The 20,123-nt window shown below is 32.1% G+C and overlaps 1 protein-coding gene across 1 annotated transcript in view; it reads left to right on the forward strand.

Moving 5' to 3' along the window:
- The first annotated feature begins 2,126 nt into the window (after positions 1 to 2,126).
- LRRIQ1 (leucine rich repeats and IQ motif containing 1) overlaps positions 2,127 to 20,123 on the forward strand; it is a 163,940-nt gene continuing 145,943 nt past the window's right edge. The window contains 7 exon segments of the mRNA XM_036890021.2: positions 2,127 to 2,264; positions 3,392 to 3,503; positions 5,373 to 5,464; positions 6,680 to 6,797; positions 7,375 to 7,598; positions 11,110 to 11,184; positions 14,157 to 15,776. Of these exon segments, the coding sequence (XP_036745916.2) occupies positions 2,127 to 2,264; positions 3,392 to 3,503; positions 5,373 to 5,464; positions 6,680 to 6,797; positions 7,375 to 7,598; positions 11,110 to 11,184; positions 14,157 to 15,776 (2,379 nt within the window).

Consider the following 20,123-nt stretch of genomic DNA (forward strand, 5'->3'; position numbering starts at 1 on the left):
TTATCACCATAGCCACCTTCTATCAACCCCATCTACCTGCAAGTCCTGACAGTCACTTATCTGTCCTCCATTTATAAAATGTCATTTCAAAATATTATATATATGGAATCATATGGTATGTTACCCTTTGGTTTGATCTTTTAACTCAGCATAGTTCCCTGGAGACTCATAGAGATTCGTTGGTATTGTGATATGCATCAGTAGTTCATTCCTTTGATTGCTGAGTAGTAAGTATTCCATGGTATGGATGTACTTGAGTTGGTTTAACCATTCACCTATTGAGGAACACTTTGATTGTTTCCAGTTTGGGACTATTAGAATAAAACTGTTGTGAACATTCACGTACAAATTTTGGTGTGAACATAAATTTTAATTTCTCTAGAATAAATGTCCAAGAGTGTAGGCAATTCATGAAGATCAATCCAATTAAATCATTTGTGTGTGAAGGAAATACATGCGATACCTATAGCTAGAGGAAAGGCAGGGAAAGGTATTGTTTTTTTGGACAAGAGTGAATTGATTGTGTTCATGTGGAGAGCGGGAGCAGTGGAATAAAATATAGCAAGGCAGTAAACAAGGAATAGTGGATGAAGTTCAGTAGGTGAGAAATCCTCAGATTTGAAGCCTAGGTAGAATATTATATTTTATTAGGAAGAGGGGCTCCTAAGATGAATAAGAAGACATTTCAGGAAAAGAAATAGGAGAGTGAGCGTGTTTCATTTTCTTTGTTAACAAGACGATAAAATCTATAAAAACAAATTATTTGTTTTATTTAATTAGTGTAGCACCTAGCATGCTATGAATGCAACGTGGTTAATTTTGAAATGAATATTGGAGTAAAACATGGAAAAGAAAGAGGAAGGGAGAGAATGGAGGAGGAAGGAAGGAAGGGCCAAGAAGGTGACAGTAGTGGAAAGGCCAGGGACATGAGGAAAGAATGTAAGTTTGAAATAGTCTGGGAAGTAAAATAATAGCTCACTAGTACAGTATTTTTCAAACTCTTCTTTAAACCAAGACCCACAGTAAAATATATGTAGAAAAATTGAAACAAAAGTTTCTTAAACAAAATCTTTAGTGAACTTAATTGTTTCTTTTCTGACCTGTTCTAACTCATCCTATCCTATCCTATCATTAAAATTTGGTGATCAAGAACCACTGAGTTAATTTTTAGATCCTCTAATGGGTTATCCTCTGCAATTTGAAAACTAGTGGACCAGGGGGTGTGCAGAAGGGTTGTTGGGCAGTTGAAGAGCTTGGCTGAGTTTGGAGACCATTGGCGAGTGGGAAGAGCACTGATTTTGGATTCAGGAATTCTGTATTAGGATCTTATCTCCTTTATTTATTAGTATCATAACTATGGGAAGTTAGGTGAACTCTTCAAACTTTGGCTTTCTCATGTCCACAATGACCATAATGATCTTTAACCTGTTAAGTTACTCTGAAGATTATCAATTGCACAGTGTCTTCTAATGCCTGCCTTGTCATAAGTACTCAGTACATGGAAGCTAATGATGGTGGTTGACAATGATAATGATTATGTGAAGATATATTGTAATGTGCTGCTTGACCCATATCCATTACAAGCATTAAATATTTAAATGAGTTAAATATTGATTTATAAGCCATATATTATCCATTATTACATGTTGTTGGTAAAAATGTGGCTGTCTCTGGTAAAATGAACAACTCTGAAGCATTGAGTAGAAACCAGCCTATATAGACTTAGGTTGTTCTCTTACGAGTATTTTAATCTGAATATTCAAGCTGTTCAAGGGTATTTTGTCATCAGTTATTCCCATGAAGATGAATTTTACTGGGAAGTTTCTTGGTTCAAGATGGTAAGCCAGTCCATTCAATGTAACTTTTCCCTTAGAGAATTAAAAGAGTAGCATTAGAGTTGGTCATTTTGTATTCAAACTCTAAGGAAATAATGAATGAATGGAGAGAGAAAACAATGTTCTTTCATATAGGGTACAGCCATATTACAGTGTGATAGAAGTTTGTCAGACTAAAACGCTTTTATATAGAACATATTGGATTGGTATGACACCTTAAAAAAACACAGTTCTGACTTGCATGTTAGTCTCTTAAATTTTCTTTAAATGGTATGTATTTCATTATGAAGGATGATGGAAGATGATGATGATACAAAACTCAAGAAAGAAATAGAAGCTGAATTGGATAAAATCAGCATTACTTCCCTGGAAAAAGAGGATGTTGATAGTGACTCAAAATCAGAAACTCTGACTGATGATAGTGATACGGTAAGTGTTAAGTGTTGGACTTTTGAGCCTTTTAACTGAAGTAAGCTTTTCAGGAAAAATACTACTTTTCTCAGTGGATTTTGTATACTTATCTCATTTTTCTTTTACCTTAAGATCACCTTTAAACAATGTATATGATAAATACTTAAATATAGAAAGTATGTTTAAGATAGAAATCACCTATAATTTCACATGTATACACATTTTTTGCAAAATTGGGATTATACTGTTCTTATAATAATGTATTACACATATATATTTATATCTTGCTTTCTTTTTGCTTAGTCATAATCATTCTAATATGATTAGACATACATGAAAAGCAAAATTTATGTGAAAATTTTAGACCTATGGAATTAGTTATTACTTTGGAAATGAAGCACTATTTTTCATTTGTGCATTTTCCCCAATGTTTATATGCTTAGAAAACTTATTCATGGATTCATTCTTTTACATCGAAATCCTTAATCCAGTGGAATTTATTTTCAGGTATGTTAAAATAAAGATCTACTTCGAAGTTTTCCTGCAAATTTTTAGCTAACATTCCCAGTGTCACTTGTTGAATAATTCATCTCTTCTCAATTGATTTGTCACATCTTTTGTATATATTTAGTTTTACAGATAATCAAGTCTCTATCCTTTTCCATTATTTTGCCCTATTGTAGTTTTATATTTTTAAATATCAAATGGATCAAATTCCTTTAGTTGTTTAGCTATTTCAAAATCTTCTCAGCTATACATTTTCTTTAAAAAAACTCATATGTCAAGTTTCAAAATATAATTACATTTAGATTTTTAATTATGGTTGTAATTATAACCTATATATTACTTTTAGAAAATTAATATTTTTACATTATTGTCTTTTTATCCTCAGCTAACTTAAGTGAGAAAAAAATTATGAAATTCTTCATTTGAACATGAAATCAAACAGGATCATGGATGTAATTCATAACCATCTGACTATGAAAAGCAAATTTTAACTAAATGTATTTCTTTGGACTATGCTCTTTATATGAAGAACTTTGATCTCATTTATGCCTTTTGCTCAAATTTTTGGTATATCGGAATTTCTAATGCATAATTTTAATAAACAACTTCATAGTTTCTTTCATTATTCACATTTTTAGAATTTGGATGAATTACCTGAGTCTGTTCTTCACTGTATTAACATCATAAAGAACAAGACTAAAACTGTTGAAGAGCTTATACTTCAGGACTTGGAAGATACTGATGTTTTAAGTATGTACAGTTTTCATCTGCTTGCACATAAGTTTTCTGAAAGTATAAATAATACATATAATTAAGAAAAACTGCCTGAAGTTCTTGTCTCTTATATATATGTGTACATTTATCTCTTATATAATATCTGTAGAATAGTGGACTGTTAAATTTAGTTCATTTATTTGTTCTCCTTACTACCTCCCTTATATCTCCAGTAAATGCTATCTGCCACCAGTTTATTTTAACAGTCCTAATTAATACCTGGCATTCTATTACTTCACATTAAGGAAAAGAAAACTAATCACATATTTTAGCAGTATCAGTCTATACATTTCTTTGGAGAAAAATATAATTTATATCAAAAGCCTAACAATATTTCGACTGAGTATATTTACTTCTTGGAATTATTCCAAAAATAATAGAATGATCAAAGATTTTCCTAGAATTAATCACGGCTTGGTTTATAATGAAAAATGGCAATAACCTTTATGTCTATGTTCAATAAGATGTTGGTGTGTCCAACAATACACCCATTAAAAAAGATGACTTGATATTTAATGGCATACAAATGCTCATGACATATTATTAAAAAACTATACATGTCACTGCTATCTATGCAAATGAGTATGAATTATAATGTGGATGTTCATAGAAATTCATTCAACAAATATTACTGTGTGAAAGGATCTGTTCTAGCTACTGAGAATACAGTAGAGAACAAAATAGGCCAAGGTCATGCTCTCCTAATATTTCAGTGTGATGAGATAGACAATAAACAAATACATATGTAAGTTTTCAATAATGATGACTTCTGTGAAGGAAGAATTTCAAAATAAGGTGATAGAGATTGGAAGTTGCTGTTTTAGATAGGGTAAGTCAGAGAAGGCCTCCCTGAGGAGGTGATATTTAATGACTGAGAAGCCACATGGAGTTCTCAATGAATGAGAATGGTTATCTAGAGCCAGTGTTCCAGAAAGAGGGACTGTAAAGACCAAGGCACCCCTTGAGTGGGCTTTTATGTTTGAGGAACAGTAAGCTTTCTGGTTGCTTCCAAGGAAACAAGAGGTAAGATCATACTGGACTCTTATAAATTGCTCCCTGCCTTTCTTCACACATAATATTTTCATTACAATATTTACATACATTTATCAATTGGCAGAACATCAATCACCCTCAGCAACCTACCTTCAAAGGAATCTGGAGAATGTTTCTTTTTGCTTCTTAGCCTCTCACATAAGAAAGCATACCAGAGAGGTTGTGAATAGGTGTTGAAGAAGAACATTTTTAATATCTGGCAAATAGTTTTGAATAGTCAACCAGCAGAATGGTCATCTGTAGAACAGAGTTTCCTGTTAGGCAACATTACCCTGATATTACATTACCATAAATAGAGATCACTGAATAAGGAAAAATAACTGCATCTGCACAGATGATAAAAAGACAATGAAATTCAACAAAAACTTAAAAATCAGAATGAAAGCTCATGTCATTCACATGTTAGTGATCTTTTAAACTGATACTTTTATTGAAGTGTTTTCAATATCGTGTGCAAGATGGTATTACTAGTTTGTGACAGAAATTAAATCTTTGCTGATTTCTGAGTAAGGTGTCATTGCAATATCAAACCCAGCACTATTCTCTGTGGATGGAAAATAAACTTCAGTCTAGGATCTGCAAGTGATAAAGTGTTTTTAAAATGTTACTTTTATTTTTAGAATAAATATTACAGATTTTCTGTTCTTTAGTCTTAATTATTTCTCTGTTATGATTTACTGATCAGGAATATACTGTGATAGAATTTGAGATTAAAAGATAATGATAGGGTTTGGGATTTTAATATGCTGTGCCCTGCTCCAATATTTGAAGTTCTATGTATTTTTTCCTTAGGTAACAGTTATGGAGCAGTGTCTAATAATCATATGCATTTAAGGATAGAATTATCAACTGAATGTAAAGAAAATCCAGAGCAGTTAATGAAGGTATATGTTCAACATTTGACTGAAAGTGCTTACTATTACAATTATCTTTCCATCTTATGTAGGATGAGAGTTCACTGGTTTAAAGTTCACTGATTTAAAAATTAAAAAAATTTTTAAGCGTAACTTTTGGTTTTATGTTTTCCTTTGGAATGTAAAATATAAAACAACTCAAATGTCAATCTTTAAAAATATAAAAATACTGATTTGAACCATTAATTCTTGGGAATGTAAAGTGAATGTAGATACTTTATTGCATGTAGAACTTTATTTCATTGTATTTTATCCTAAAAACTCCAGGAAAAACAATGAATATACTTTAATGTTTATTACATTGCTTAGGAATATGCTATGTTCCAGAAAATACTTTAAATACTGTATGGAAACTTTAAATGGAGAACACCTTATGTTAGTTTTTTTAAAAAAGAATAAAAGATTCCTAAAGAAAAGTAAAGGAAAGCCTAGCATTTTTTATTAAAATTCCCAGAAACGTGTTTACGAGAAAGTCTGTCATATAGGTTCAGCATTTTGGACTCAGTTTTACTCCTTATTTTATCTAACTCTCTCTAATTTTACTTTCCTCTATTCTTTTTCCCTAACATGTTTAACATCATTTGAAAATGACTTATATGTATGTATCTTACTTTCTTTTTTGATGGCACTGAATCTTGAAATACTAGTTTTGAATTTTAAACTGCTACTTTATTGTAATAAATATCCTATATGTTTCCAACTAGAGTATGGTAGAATTCTAATTATGAAAAAGTATTAATCAAAATTTAAGACTTGTGCAGAATTTAGGTTAAAGTAGAGATTAGCTTTGTTTTTTAAACATATTTAACAAACTAGCTGTTTGTGTATGTGAGCAATCACTGCAGGTAAGAAATACAGAAATGTATTAGGAGGAACACAAACATTAGTAGAAACATTTTGAAATGATTTTAAAGTAGCTTAATTGAATATAGTAGATAAATATTAGTGATTAGGATTCAGAAAAACTTGAGAGTAAAATAAAGTCTGCTTGCATGGGCAAAAATACTTTTATTCACCATAACGAGAATAATTGTTAATTTTAGGCTACAGAATCATATTTAAGAGAGATTTCAAGTACATAAAGTTCTAGGTATATGTACATACATACTTAATATATAATTAAAATGATAGCTTTATTGTCTATTTTGGTTTTCTTTAATCATTGGAACTCTTTTAACCTCTTAGATATTATCTGAAATAGAAAAGGAAGAATTTCTGAGAAGTAAAACCCGCTGTGGCAGTCCCTATTCTGTTCCTGAGCCTGGTCCTCTTTATTTGCCTAGGGATGAACATGCTTTACCAGGTCAGCCAAAACTGCTCAATCATACTTTAGAGAATTTTTATGTGATTGACCACAGTTACCTGAAAAAAAATATAGTTTTCTTACGACATTTTGAAAAATACAGTCATGATATCTGAAAAGTGTCATACCTTTACTGTACTTATTTAATTACATTTTCTCACAGTTTTCTTTGTGTCTCATAAGTTAACTTGATTTAAATATATTAAAAATTTTCCACATATATAGCTGATTGCATAGCTCTACCCAGCCTTGAATTAGCAAGTATCCCTTAACTGTGTTCCTTAAGTATCCCTTAGCTCCACACACGTGCACACATACACCTGGTATTTTCATATTCAATTCTGTGGAATAGTTCAAGGCTACTTATGTGCTTTCTATATTGACTTCGATGGGATTTCCCTGTGACAGAATTTCCACGTACATTTAAGAATGTATTTTCTTTTTACATATTGTCACTTTTATTTTGGTAATATGTTTACATTATTTCTTCACCACAAAATTACTTTTGTACTCTACATTGGATCAGTTTTGACAGGTTTAATTTTAAGAATAATAATATCTCTTGTCATGAATACAGATGATGCTGATATAAATTTTGGATACTGTGAAGTGGAAGAAAGATGTAGGAAGTCCTTTGAGGCTTGGCAAGACAAACAGAAAGAACTAGAAGACCAAGAGAAAGAAACTCTCAAAGCTCAGAGGGATAGAGAAGAAAAACAATTTCAAGAAGAAGAAGAAAAGAGACATTCCTGGATAAAACAATTTGAAATTGAAAAGAAGAAATTGGAAAATATTCAGAAGGTAACATTTTTTATTTTTGCTTTTGTTTTTCATACATTTTTTGAATACTGCTTTGGGTCTTGGTGGCCTCTGAAGTCTATGAAGTTTTAAAGACTGTCTTTGAAAGGCTGATATTCACAGCATAAACTGTTGCTTTTTTATACCCTTCTAATCATAGAAAAAAGCAACAGAATTTCCTTTATCATGCAGTGTCTCTGCTCTGTGGTGTACTTACAGCAATTAGGTGAAACATATTTGGTCGAAGTGGTTGGACTCTGCAGCTGATAGTCAATCCTTGCTTCTCTATCACTAGAAATTCATTTGTGTGAAGGAATTTTGCGTTGTTTTTATTTGTTTCCTCTCAAGCCCATTCCAAGAGGCCCATACCCTCGGGTCATGGTAGTGGCATATGGCGAAACTGGTGGATTTTTAGGGCCCTACTTGTGGGTGATCAGAATCCTTACAATGTGTGGATAAAAGGCAAGGCTGACTTCTCTTTCTTACACTACTAAAGGTAATTTATATATTAACCACAACTTAACTAGTTTTTGAGTATTCCATATAAAGAACATTAACTTGTGGTCACCTAAGTAGTTCAGGGAATTCTAGCCCTCCATGTTGAGTATATTGCATTTCATGATTATATAGAAAATAAGTAAATTAAATGAAATTCTAATATTGTAGAATCAGTAGTAAACTATGAATCTTCAGCTTTCTCTTAATTATATTTTCCTTCCCACAGACCAGATTAATGTGGTCATTTCCCAAAGTCAGAAGCCTTTTTAAAATTCCAGGATAGATTGACTATAATATAGACTTTTGGAGCAGTGTTTTCTGTCTTGCACTGAAAGGCATCATTGTTCTTGTTAGTGGTATTTTCAAATTTAGGAAACATATGATTTTTAAATCCTGTTTGTCTAAGTTGTAATTTTTTATTTGGTTTATAACAAATATTTATTTACCTCCTCCATGGCAAAGCATTCAGCTATGTGCTTAGACATGCAAAAGAAATCTAACACCTGGGCTCTACCCTGAAAGAATTGTGACTTAGTTTTTGAAAGTAATTTGTGCTTTATCATAAAACTTTGATTTTAAATATATACTTATACCTATTTATTATTTTTAAATTTATTTATAACAGTAGCTTTCATGAATTCCTTAATGTGTGCTTTGTTTTACCTTTGGGGCTTAAAAGTTTTCCAGTGAGACCGTCACATAATTTTGTAACAATGGATCCTAAAGATGTAACTTACTTATTTTGTTACTTCTTTTCTGTGTCCTTTATTCGTCTCCTATTCCCCGAAGCAGCTATTATAAATCCCTTTCCTTAAGAATTCTCCCCAACTCCTCCTTCCTCATTATTAGTAAATGGTCACATAACATTTTTGCATCAAGTACAACTTCCTCTCTTTTCTAATCCTCCATCTAGTTAGCATCAACCTTTACATCTGCCCTTTTTTTTTTTTTTTCATTCACTCCCATCTCAGTAAGAAAAGTTTCTTCTATCAAAGGTTAACTTTTCCACCTCTGCTCTGTATTCTATCATTTTCCACTTTGCTCCTGCTTTTTCCTATAGTTTAAAACATCCCTATCAACTTCCTCCTTTCTAATTATTCCTAAGCATGTTCATTTATCTCCTAGAAACAAAACAAAAATCATGAGCTCACCTGCGCTCATATGTCTCATGTTAGCTGCTCTTTAGCTCTGCTTAGCCTAGTCAGGCTTCTTGAAGAAGAGGTATTTTTGCTAAATCCATGTCCTTCTCTGTTGTTCAATCCTAAACCTGCTAGATTTCTACCACCACCACCCCACTGAATGAAACGGCCCTTGACGAGAATAACCAGTGACTTCTAAGTTACCATACTCACAGGTTCTTTTTCAGTTCTTATTTTGGTCTCTAGCATGTTATGCCAGTGAAAATTTGATTGTTGACCATTTCTTTTTCCTTCGACTTCTATGGCACTGCCTTGATTCTCTTCTTACATGTTCGGAAATTGCTCTTTGATAACCATTTTAGGCTTGTCTTTTTCCTCTCTCCTTGAATGTGGTACTACCAAGGACTTCTTTTGTCCTTTTTTTTCATATTCCATATACTTTCTTTCTCAGTAATCTCATCTGCAGCCATGGCTGTTCAGAATCAAATCTGTATTTATAACAAAAAAGTGAACTACATAACTCTTGCACAGATAATTCACACTCAGAACATGTGATTCTAAAACTGAATGCCGTATCTTTCTCTCTGAGTCAGGCTCCCCCTCTGGTATTCTTTATTTTGATGAGCCACACTATTATCATAGTCCAAAACAGAAAGATAAGGACCATTTTTTACTCTTCCCTCTCTTTTATTATCCTCTTCCCTCTAAGAGTTATATTATCTATCTTCTCAACCATATATTCACCACTACTCCATAGTTCAGGGTCTTGGAATATTTACTGTTTTCTCTAACTGATCTCCCTGTTTTTGGTCTTGTATTCTACAAAGTCATCAACCATAGTGCTCTCAGAAAGACATTAACTTTTTAAAAAAGTTATTATTACTCTGCTTAAATCCCATCTAAAGGTCCCACAGCTCATGTATGATAATGTCCAAAGAAATTTTCCTGTGTCTTTTGTATTTGGTCAACGGGCAGTTTCAGTTTGTGGCAATTTCGTGTTTACCTTGTCTTTGTGTCTGTTCTCACTCCTGCTATCCTACCTACAGAAGGTCCTGGTTGATTTCGCATGGACCTCTCTAATACCTACCTCACTCCTTGGCTTTCTGTCTCTAACTTTATCAAACATAACTTCATGATTTTTCTTGAAAAATTAATGTAATTATCTTTCTAGTTAAAAAATATTTAGTAAATGCCTAAAATGTCTGCTTAACCTTTTGAAAGCCTAGTCACTTCAAATACAATCTTCTGCATGATTTTTGATTTTTTGATTTTCTAGTTATAACATCTAGTTCTACTGTGATCTTTTATAGCGTTTCTTGTGATAAGCTTATTCTGCTAAATTTGGGGTAATGTGGGAGCTTATGATAGTGTTCCCATATTAAAGGTAAAGTTTTAGAGGAAGGGGATTATATTTTCCTGATCTTTGCTTATTCTGCAGAGTCTTAACAAAATAGGTGCTGAATAAAGAGTAATTAAAAGAAAATCATTACCCACTAAACTGATTTATTTGGGGATGGTGTGGAAAGAAAAGTTGTAATGCAAAACTCACCTTACAAAAACATTATTTGTAATTTTTGCATTGCCCAACAGTATTGATAGCCAATGCATTTTATTATTTGAATAAACATACTAAAATAAATAAAACAACTTTCTCAGGTTACAAACATCTTAATGTACTTGAAATGGGTGTACCATAGGTGTTATTTAAATGATACTTTAGGTTAAAGTTGAAGTTGTTATCCCAGTACTAAAACCAGGAAGCATTGGGTAAGTTGTTATTTTTAATCATTGTTTATAAACATATCTTGTGAGAATCGTATATAATGACATAAAATTCTTTGATACTTGGATATAATATTTCACTGTTATATGTTCAGCAAGAACAGGACAAGATGAATGATGAACTCCATAAAGAAGAGAAAATGTGGAAAGAGAAGTTTAAACAGCATGAGGTATCTATTTGTTGTTTTCAATCAATGCAATAATCATTCTTCATTAGAAATAAATTTCTCTGCTTAGAATGGACATTTTAAAATAATATTACCCTGCTGTTATGGGATTTAATTTATAAGAGCTTTTGAAATTCATTCATCATCAGAACCTTTCCTTGCAATGGAATGTCCTAAAAATGAAAATAAACTGGATCAGTGAGTGAATATGTCTGTATAAAGTAGTAATTCTAAAATTTCTTTAAAGATTTGAGGAAACATATAATTATAAACATTTCATTATGATTGAAGGTAGTTATGAAAGGTTACTGCATTTCTTGAATACAGTTAATTAAATGTGTTAAATAACCCCTTTGAATTTAAGATGATTCTGATGACATTTTTATTGTTTTAACTTTTATGTACCCCACAGTTTTTATATAAAACTATTTCAATTACAAGCATAAAATAGATAAAATTTCCCATAATTCTGCTATCCAGCCAAATATATTACCTTTCTTTGTAATATCTTTCCTTCTAGTCTTTTCTTTATTTATATAAAAACACTCCTTAAAATGTACATTTTTCTTTTTGGCCACCAAGTAGATTTCCAACTGTCCATTTTATAAAAAATATATTTGACATATAACACTATGTCACTATGTAACTTTAAAGAGTACAGTATGTTGACTTGATAGAGATATATATTGTAATATTGTCTCTACTGTCCATCTTTAAATAAAAAAGTTGGGTAGGCATGTGAAGAGACTGTTTCATATGAATGGCAAGGCAAAAAAAAAGACAACAGTAACTCACCTGTGAGTAACCCAAATGTTGGGGTTAGGAGAGCCATTAGAATACCTGTAACTATCACGCAGTAGCAAAATAGTTAAAAAGATAGGCAATATGAAAAGAGAATTAGAATCTATAATGAAGTATCAAGTGTACACTTCAGAGTTGAAAAGTATATAAAATTAAAAATTTGGTGGATAGGTTAGACAATACATTTGACTCAGCAGATGAGAAGCATTAGTAAAACTGAAGTGAGGTCCATAGAAAATATCCAAATTAAAGCACAAAGAGGACAAAAAAAAAATGGAAAAGAAGAAAAGAGCTAAAAAATATGTGACATATAGTGCAATGATAAAAACTGTGTATAATAGTAATCTTGGAAGGAAGGGAGAATGGAGCAAAAGCATTGAATCAATACAGAGAATATCACACCTGGGAATTTAATAGTATAACTATTGAAATTCGAGACAACGGGGAAATAGTCTTAAAAGCAGCCAAAGAAAGAAGGCACATTACCTGAAAAGAAGCAAGAGTAAGCTAATAGCTTAGCCTCTTAAGTGAAGTGCTGGAAGGAAGAAGGCAGTAGAACAAAACAATTTAAGTGCTAAGTATTAACGGTTTCTTTGATGATTAGTGGTTTTGAGTCCTGAGTTTTCCCTTGCCTTCTGGACTTGGTTTTCCTTCTTGGAATACATACCTAGATACTTGTCAAAAAACATTTTTAGAGGGCAGATTTTCTCAGCCTTTGCACTTGAAAATATTTTTACTTTGCTTTTAAAATTGAATGATATTTCCTTAGGTATAGAATCCAGATTTATCATTTAGTTTTAACAATTTAAAGGTACAACTCCATTGCATATTTACTTATTTTTGCATCTGCTCTGATTGCAAATTAGATACTCATATCTTACATTCTTTTGAAACTTTAGGATTTTTCAATTTTTACATGTATCTACACATATTTATTGGCTTTCTCTTGTATGCCAGTCACTTCTCTAAGTGTTCAAAATACAGCAGTGAACAAAATAGAAAATAATCCGTGCCTTCAGGGAGGTTACATTCATCAGGGTTCTGAAATATTGCTAGAATCTAGGGTATCATGTGTGTATGTGTGTGTGCAAAAGAGAGAGAGAGAAGTTAATTCAGATTATATCTTATAGCTTATTTTTAGTTTAAAAGATATTTTTCTATTATTCTCTTCCCTTCAATTTTTCTCAGTTCTTTATCTGTACTTTCCCCTAGTCAAGTGAGGTTTTTGTGTTGATCTCTTTGCACCTGACTATCTATGTCATATATTTCATGTTTTGTTATTTTATATGTTGTTTTGGGAAAACACCTTATTTTGAAGTTTTTCTTCAAGAAATTAGCTGTTCAGCACTAATTCTATTTTGATTTTTTGTTTGAATGAGTCATTTTTTATTGAGTACTTGCATTTCATTTTTATAGGGGGCTATTCTTATTTAAATGTTTTTCTTTATTATGCTTTTATTTGTTTAAATTTTTATTCAGTTTAATAGCTCTATTAGTTCTTAGAAATTGGCTCTTCTTTCTGTTGACTTCAGTATTTTCATTGCCTCCCATCAGTGTTGCTAGTTTTCCTCAAATATATGCTGAATTTTGTTGATCTGTTTACTTTTGTTTGAGGAGTCTAGTGTTAATGATATTTTCTCCCCTTATCCAAATGATCTCAAACTTTCTTAATAGTTGAGAAAGAATAAGGTGTGTGGCTAGGCTAGTTCTTCATATTGCTTACGTGTATGTTCTACCTTGCCTTCCTGGTATTAGTGTCACAGAGTAAGTCCCTGCCTCTGCAGTCTCTGTGTAGCTCTGGGAGTCTCCTTCACCAGAACTCCCGTCTCAGAAAGAATGACGTTCTTTTCTCCTAGACAACTTTTGGCTTGTGGTTTCTCTTACATTTTCTCTGTCATTCTGATTTCATATGCTTTCTATCTATCTTCAAAGAATTCCTGATGTTTGAGGGGCTTAGTATAGACATAATATCAGAGTATCAACTTACTAACTTGATTGAAATTCCTAAATACTTCAAAAATTAATACACTTTAAAATAAATGACTTTAATTCTTTGAAGTGAATTTTATAGTAACGGCATTATTCAGTTTTATACTTGTTTTCAATCTGTATTGATGATATTTTAATAACATCACACATTTAGTTTATGTTTACTTTATGTTACTTTGCTTTAGGAGTTTATTAGAAACTTGCATTTACAAATGGAAGAAGAAAGAACCAGATTTAAAGACCTACAGGAACAAGAAAAGATGCGTTTGTTAAAACTGCAGCATAATGCAGCTGTAAAAATTCAAGCTAAATATAAAGCACTTGTGGCCTACCGAAAGTATGGCCCAATCATAAAAGAACAAATAGAAAGTAAAAAAAGGAAAGCACAAGAGTGGAAAGAAAAAGAAGCAAAAATACGACATATAGAAGAAGAAAAACGAAAAAGATTAGAAGAAAAGCAAAGGATAGAAGAAGAGATTAAACAGCAAAAGCAAGAGGAAAGGAAAAGGAGAGAAAAAGAATATGAAGAAAAAAAGAACATCCTGAGAAAAGAAAAAGAGCAACTACTAATCAAAGAAAAATTAAGAGAAGATGCAAGCAAACAGCTAATAATAAGTAGAACATCAAAGAACAGGGAATATACTGCTAAACATTTAGCTGTTGAAGGTACGTCGAAGAATAAGGATGATATAGCCAAAAAGCTAGGGGATAAAACTTCAAAGATGTGGGAAGATGTTCCCCTTTGGCTATTTGAAGAATTGAATAAGAAAGAAAATGTAAGTGGATGTCTTACATTGAAAGAATCAATACAAGTGCAATTAAAAGAATCTGCTTCAAGCCAAGACATTTTGGCAGCATTTAAAATGGAAGGAAAAATTGAACACCTAGCAAGACAACGATGTTCAGAAAAAGTGGTCAAGCAAGCAAGAAAATATGAAAATATAGACAAGACTAAACTGGGAAACCCAGATCTAAAAGAGAATGGGAAAGAACAGTTTCAGCTGCAAGAATTAAAGTCTCTAATACAAAAAGAGGAAAATGTGAAGCCTGCCTTCAATGAGAATATGACACAAGAAACCCAAGCAATAATATTAGGACATAATCAAGAAACTAATGAGGTGAAAACCAATGAAGCACAGAAAATAATCAAAGATAGTCATCAGAATAAGATACAAAAAGTAGAGAGAGAAGAGATATCCGAACAGAATGGAACATTGTGTGAAGAGAGTGATATTTCAGTGATTTCAATGAAACAGAAACTACTAACACTAAAATCAGAAAATTCTGAAGATACAGGGGAAAATGTACTACTACAAGACAACAGAATTGATTTAAAATCCAAAGAAACTGAGGAGAATCCAAAAGGCAATAGTGATATAATTTTTAACAGCAGTGATGCCATGATAAATGCAGAAGACAAAATAAACACACAAGATTTTACTTCAGATGGAAATGCTCGTCGTGAAGACTTAAGTGGCTGTAATGCAAAAAACTCCTCAGTTTTTAAAGAAGTAAACTCTCTTAAGTCTCAGATTACAGAAATTCCAGAAGAATGTCATGGAAATGGAGCTGAATGTGACAGTGCTGTGGCCGGCTCTTTACCAGAGCTATCACTTGTGTCTTCTATCGAAGAGAAGAGGCTAGCTTGGATAAAATCATTTAAACCTTGGTTTGAAATTTTTAATCAAAATCATCAAAAGAAAGTTGTTAAGAGAAAGAGACCTGTAAAATGCCCAGCGAACACGATGCCCCCTTTGAACACAGTAGAAATTCTTCAGGGTGGCCCTTGGGATTCTTTACAGCAGGTATTTTATAATTTTATAGCACTTTTTCATATTGAATTGCAATTGGTTCTCTAAAATGTTACTTTTAAAATATGAGTAGAAGGCATATTTTGTATCCAAGACTTTTGTCTCTTAATTGATGAAGTTGCTGATGAAATACTGCCTCATTTCAGGCGGGATGTATTTTAAAGATCTCAGTTAAAATTATTCAGGGGATCTTCTCCCTCAGTGAGTGAAGCACTATACAAAAATTTGATTTATATCTTGAAGACTGTGTTTAAGGACCTGCTAGTCATTATCAAGCTTTGAAGAGTAGAGGCATCTAGGAATTTAGGGTTGAATTAGAATAGGAAAACTATTAACTTGGTATTCAATGGAAAGTGGCCCTTTGGCTTGGGCACAGCACCACCTAGTGGCTCCTTTTGGGATGAAGTAGATTGCTCTATACTTCAGTGTTGGGAAAGAAGGGATTACAATAGATGATTGTAGAATGTCTGTATAGAAACAATTATTTAGTCCTGTGCTATATAAGCATGATGCATATATGCCTGAAATCTAAAATAATTGTCACTAAGTGCTACTAATTATCAATGTTTATAGAACATTTTCAACCAAAATTGAGATAGAAACTAACAAATGTATAGAAAAATAGTAAAAACTGAAATATGGTAATATTAGAAAGGACCTTATGATCAAAATATATAAATTTAGCTAGGACATTAATGTCAGATGTGATAGCCAATAAAATTTACTTAGGTTTTTGGTAGAGACAGAGACCTAAGAAAGAAAACATTCATATTAACATACACACTTATTTTGTACATTCACTCACCAAATATTCATCTATCCAAATGATTGATCAGTATTTATTGTTGGACTAAAAAGACAAAAGCAAACCTCAGTCCTTGCCCTCATGGAGTGACTTTGGTGGACAAAAAGGCATTAAATAAATAAATACACAAATAAATACGTGACTGTAGATCTTGATAATTGCTGTAAATACAATTTCAGAATATTCTATGGAGATGATAAGTGGTGGGGTTTCAGGAGATCTCTGGGATATTAGAGAGCAGTATAAGAAACAAGAACTAATTTGAAGTTCATCTGTTTCCTAGGCAATGTATTTGCCATATCCCTCAGATCTAGAGAACTATGTATAGAATCTCTCATTAGTTCTTGTATTACTTTTTTTTCCTCCCCTTTGGCTACATTATCTCTGGAAACATTCTTTTTCTGTTTTCCCAAAGATGTTGATGCAGGCTGTCTGAATTGATGTCATTAGGCACTATTTTATGTAAGGTAATTGTCCTTATGAATACCTGTCTGGGTTAGGCATGAGTGACAGCTTCATGTCTACAGTGAAAACTGAAAAAGTAAAACTGAAGTTAGAGATAGTAGCGCTCTGCTCTTTCATTGGGGGAGTCTATGTTTTGTCCAACGCAAAGAGAACTGAGAACTGAGGGGATCTGGTGATCACCCCAAAGTCCCGCGTTTTTGCAGTGCCCCAGGTGGTTCTACTGGTTCTAGTCCGTGGACTCATTTGAGTAGCAGTGTTCTAAAGGACACTGTACTCCTCAGACCACTATTCCAAGAAACTATTTCAAACATTTAATTTTACTCTGAAGCATCAAATATATAGTATAAGGAAGAAAAATATATGTGAAGTGCCATATAAATGTTGAACCGTTATAGAATGTCATCTTGTAATGACTCTGTTTGGCAGATGGCTTATAGTACTGTCTTCATTCACTGTTGCTACCGACCCACGACTCAGTTTCTTACTCTGGTTTCCTAATCTCTTAGCTTCACATCTGTTTCCTTATCTTGCTCACCCAGTACTATCCTTGGAAGGTCCTTCTGGAGAGGATCTTTAGAAGAAAAAAAGTTTGCTCTGCTGGAATTTCACCAAGTAATGAGTTCATTTTGCTTATATTAATCCCTCACTTTGAGCCTGAAAGACACAAATCAGGGCTGCCCCTTGTCCATGCCGCTTTATGTATTGCCAGACAAATAGTGGCTTTCATTACTTAACTGTGGGATTGATGAGTGGGAGGATGAATAAATAAGTCCCACTCAATGTTAATCTTATCTCAAAATTTACAATTTAGAAAGAGTGTATTAACTAAAAAGGAAATTGATATAAAATTATTTGAGCATAATTTCATTAAGTACTATCAAACCTTGTTATTAAGTAACATCCAGAATCTAATTTTATTTATGCCATATACTGAGTGTGGCACCTTTTGCAAGGTGCTTAAACTTTCTGAACCTTAGTTTTTGTCTTCTATAAACTGAGAAGAGCAATACCAATTTTATAGGATTAATGGATTTTAATATACCATATAGGAACAACATAACCTATGATTTCTAAAATATATAATAATCATTTTCAAACATGGTTCTAAGCATCTGAAGAGAAAGGCAAATGGATTTTTGAGGGCTGCTTCATAGTATGTTTCACCAAAGAAGTTCAAAGTTGAAAATGCTGGACCATCCACGGTGACATACCTAAAGGATATGACTGAAGAGCAATGATTGTTGGCAACTAATGTATTTTTATTTTTCCTACTTTTAGTGTTTTAACAAATTCATTTATCTTTATTTGATATTTTGCTGCTAATGACAACGTGCTTTAACTAACAACCACAGAAAATAATGCTAAGTTTATAACATGGCAGGATAACATTTTAGCTTCTGATTAACTTAAATCAGAATGTCTCACATCCCTTATAAAAAGCAAATTGTAATATGTTGGTGCTGTAACGGTGCATGAAATACTAAAAATTAGATTTTATTTCATATAAGTTACTAATCTTACCTTGGATTTAATCTCTTTGCAGCTGATTTTTTGAACAGTAATGTTTCTCCAGGTTTAATAGATTTGAGGTTGTGGCACAGAACAGATGTTCTGTGAAAAGCAAAACATACAGGCATAACTTTCCTTACTTTTGTACTTATGGTTTACTATGGATGTCTTACACTCACTGTGTTGAACCAAGAACAACTGAACGAAGTCTCTAAGTACAAAAAGCCACTTCAAGTCATTTTATGTACCTCAGGCTGCCAACGATTTGGGGAAATATACATGACTAAGAGGAAAACTGATTTGTGATTTTTAAAATTAAAATATAATGAATGAGTCATAGGTTCTTTAGGAGGAACAATTCATTTCCAAGTCATGAAAGCCCCCAAATACTAATTTTCAATTATTTTTATATTACCCTATATAAGCAAAACAAACCATAAATACTATAAGTATATTTTAGTTTTGCCATAGGGGCAGAGTGGTTTATTCATTTGTTTATATAAGAAATATTTAATGAGCATCCACTTGTTCTTTTTTTCCAGGTGGATCATACAGTGAGAAACATAAGTGTGAATTCTATGTCAACCTTAATTTTTGGAGCATAAGCAGTTTTATTTATGTGATTATTGTCTTGCATGTACCAATAAATGATTAATGTAAAAATTTATTTTCATCTTGTATGTTTGGAAAAATCCAGGGCAGGGTAGAGAATAAATTGCTATATCATAAGGAAATTTTTAAAATCTTCTATAACAGGGAGGAGGAAATATGAAATGTCTTATATTCAAAAGTAGATACCATTAACAAGGATACTGTAGCAATGTCATTTCTGTACTGTAATTAAATTAAACTCAATAAATTGCTACATCACTACTAGAACTTAATAGTATTTATGAAGCAGATTGTAAGCAGCGTGTTAATCAGGCAGAATAACATAAACTATAAGGTAGAGTAACTTTGTTAACTAAAAAAGCTGCAGTCATAGTTTTCAGTTTTTAAGTACTCAATTTTAAATAGTGTGTCCATTTTTTAGTATAGAGTGAATTTTCCATGACAGATTTAGAGTATCTCTTTGTGGGCTAATTAAACAAGCATTACACAGCAGTTACCTTGTCACAAATGAATGAAAATTTTTCTTTCTGAAAAATCGTAACAGAATTTTGTTTCAAAAGTTGTTAAATTATGAATAATTCAGAAATTTTATAAAAAATTATAAAGCTAGAAACATTCACCTGAAGTTTTAAAAATGTCAGTGATTGCTTTTGCTACTTAAAGCAGGGAGTAGACTTAATCCCTTCTTTATATCTCTATGAACATATGGTCTTCCTACTCACTTACATAAATATGTAAATTTAAAACTTTTAGTTTAATTTAATGCACAAGAAATGTTGCATATGAAAAGGAGTTACTGCACTTAAGAATTTTATACTTTTTCCAGCTTTTTTTGAAGCAATATGCTTTCAATTTTGATAGCATTTTTAAATTTGTTTTGAATATGATATATACTAGACTCTTCCTATTAATCTAATCATTTAAAAATTGTTGTTCAGTACATTAGAAAC

The sequence above is a fragment of the Manis pentadactyla genome, chromosome 10 (genome assembly GCF_030020395.1).
Source record: "Manis pentadactyla isolate mManPen7 chromosome 10, mManPen7.hap1, whole genome shotgun sequence".
Lineage (NCBI taxonomy): Eukaryota > Metazoa > Chordata > Mammalia > Pholidota > Manidae > Manis > Manis pentadactyla.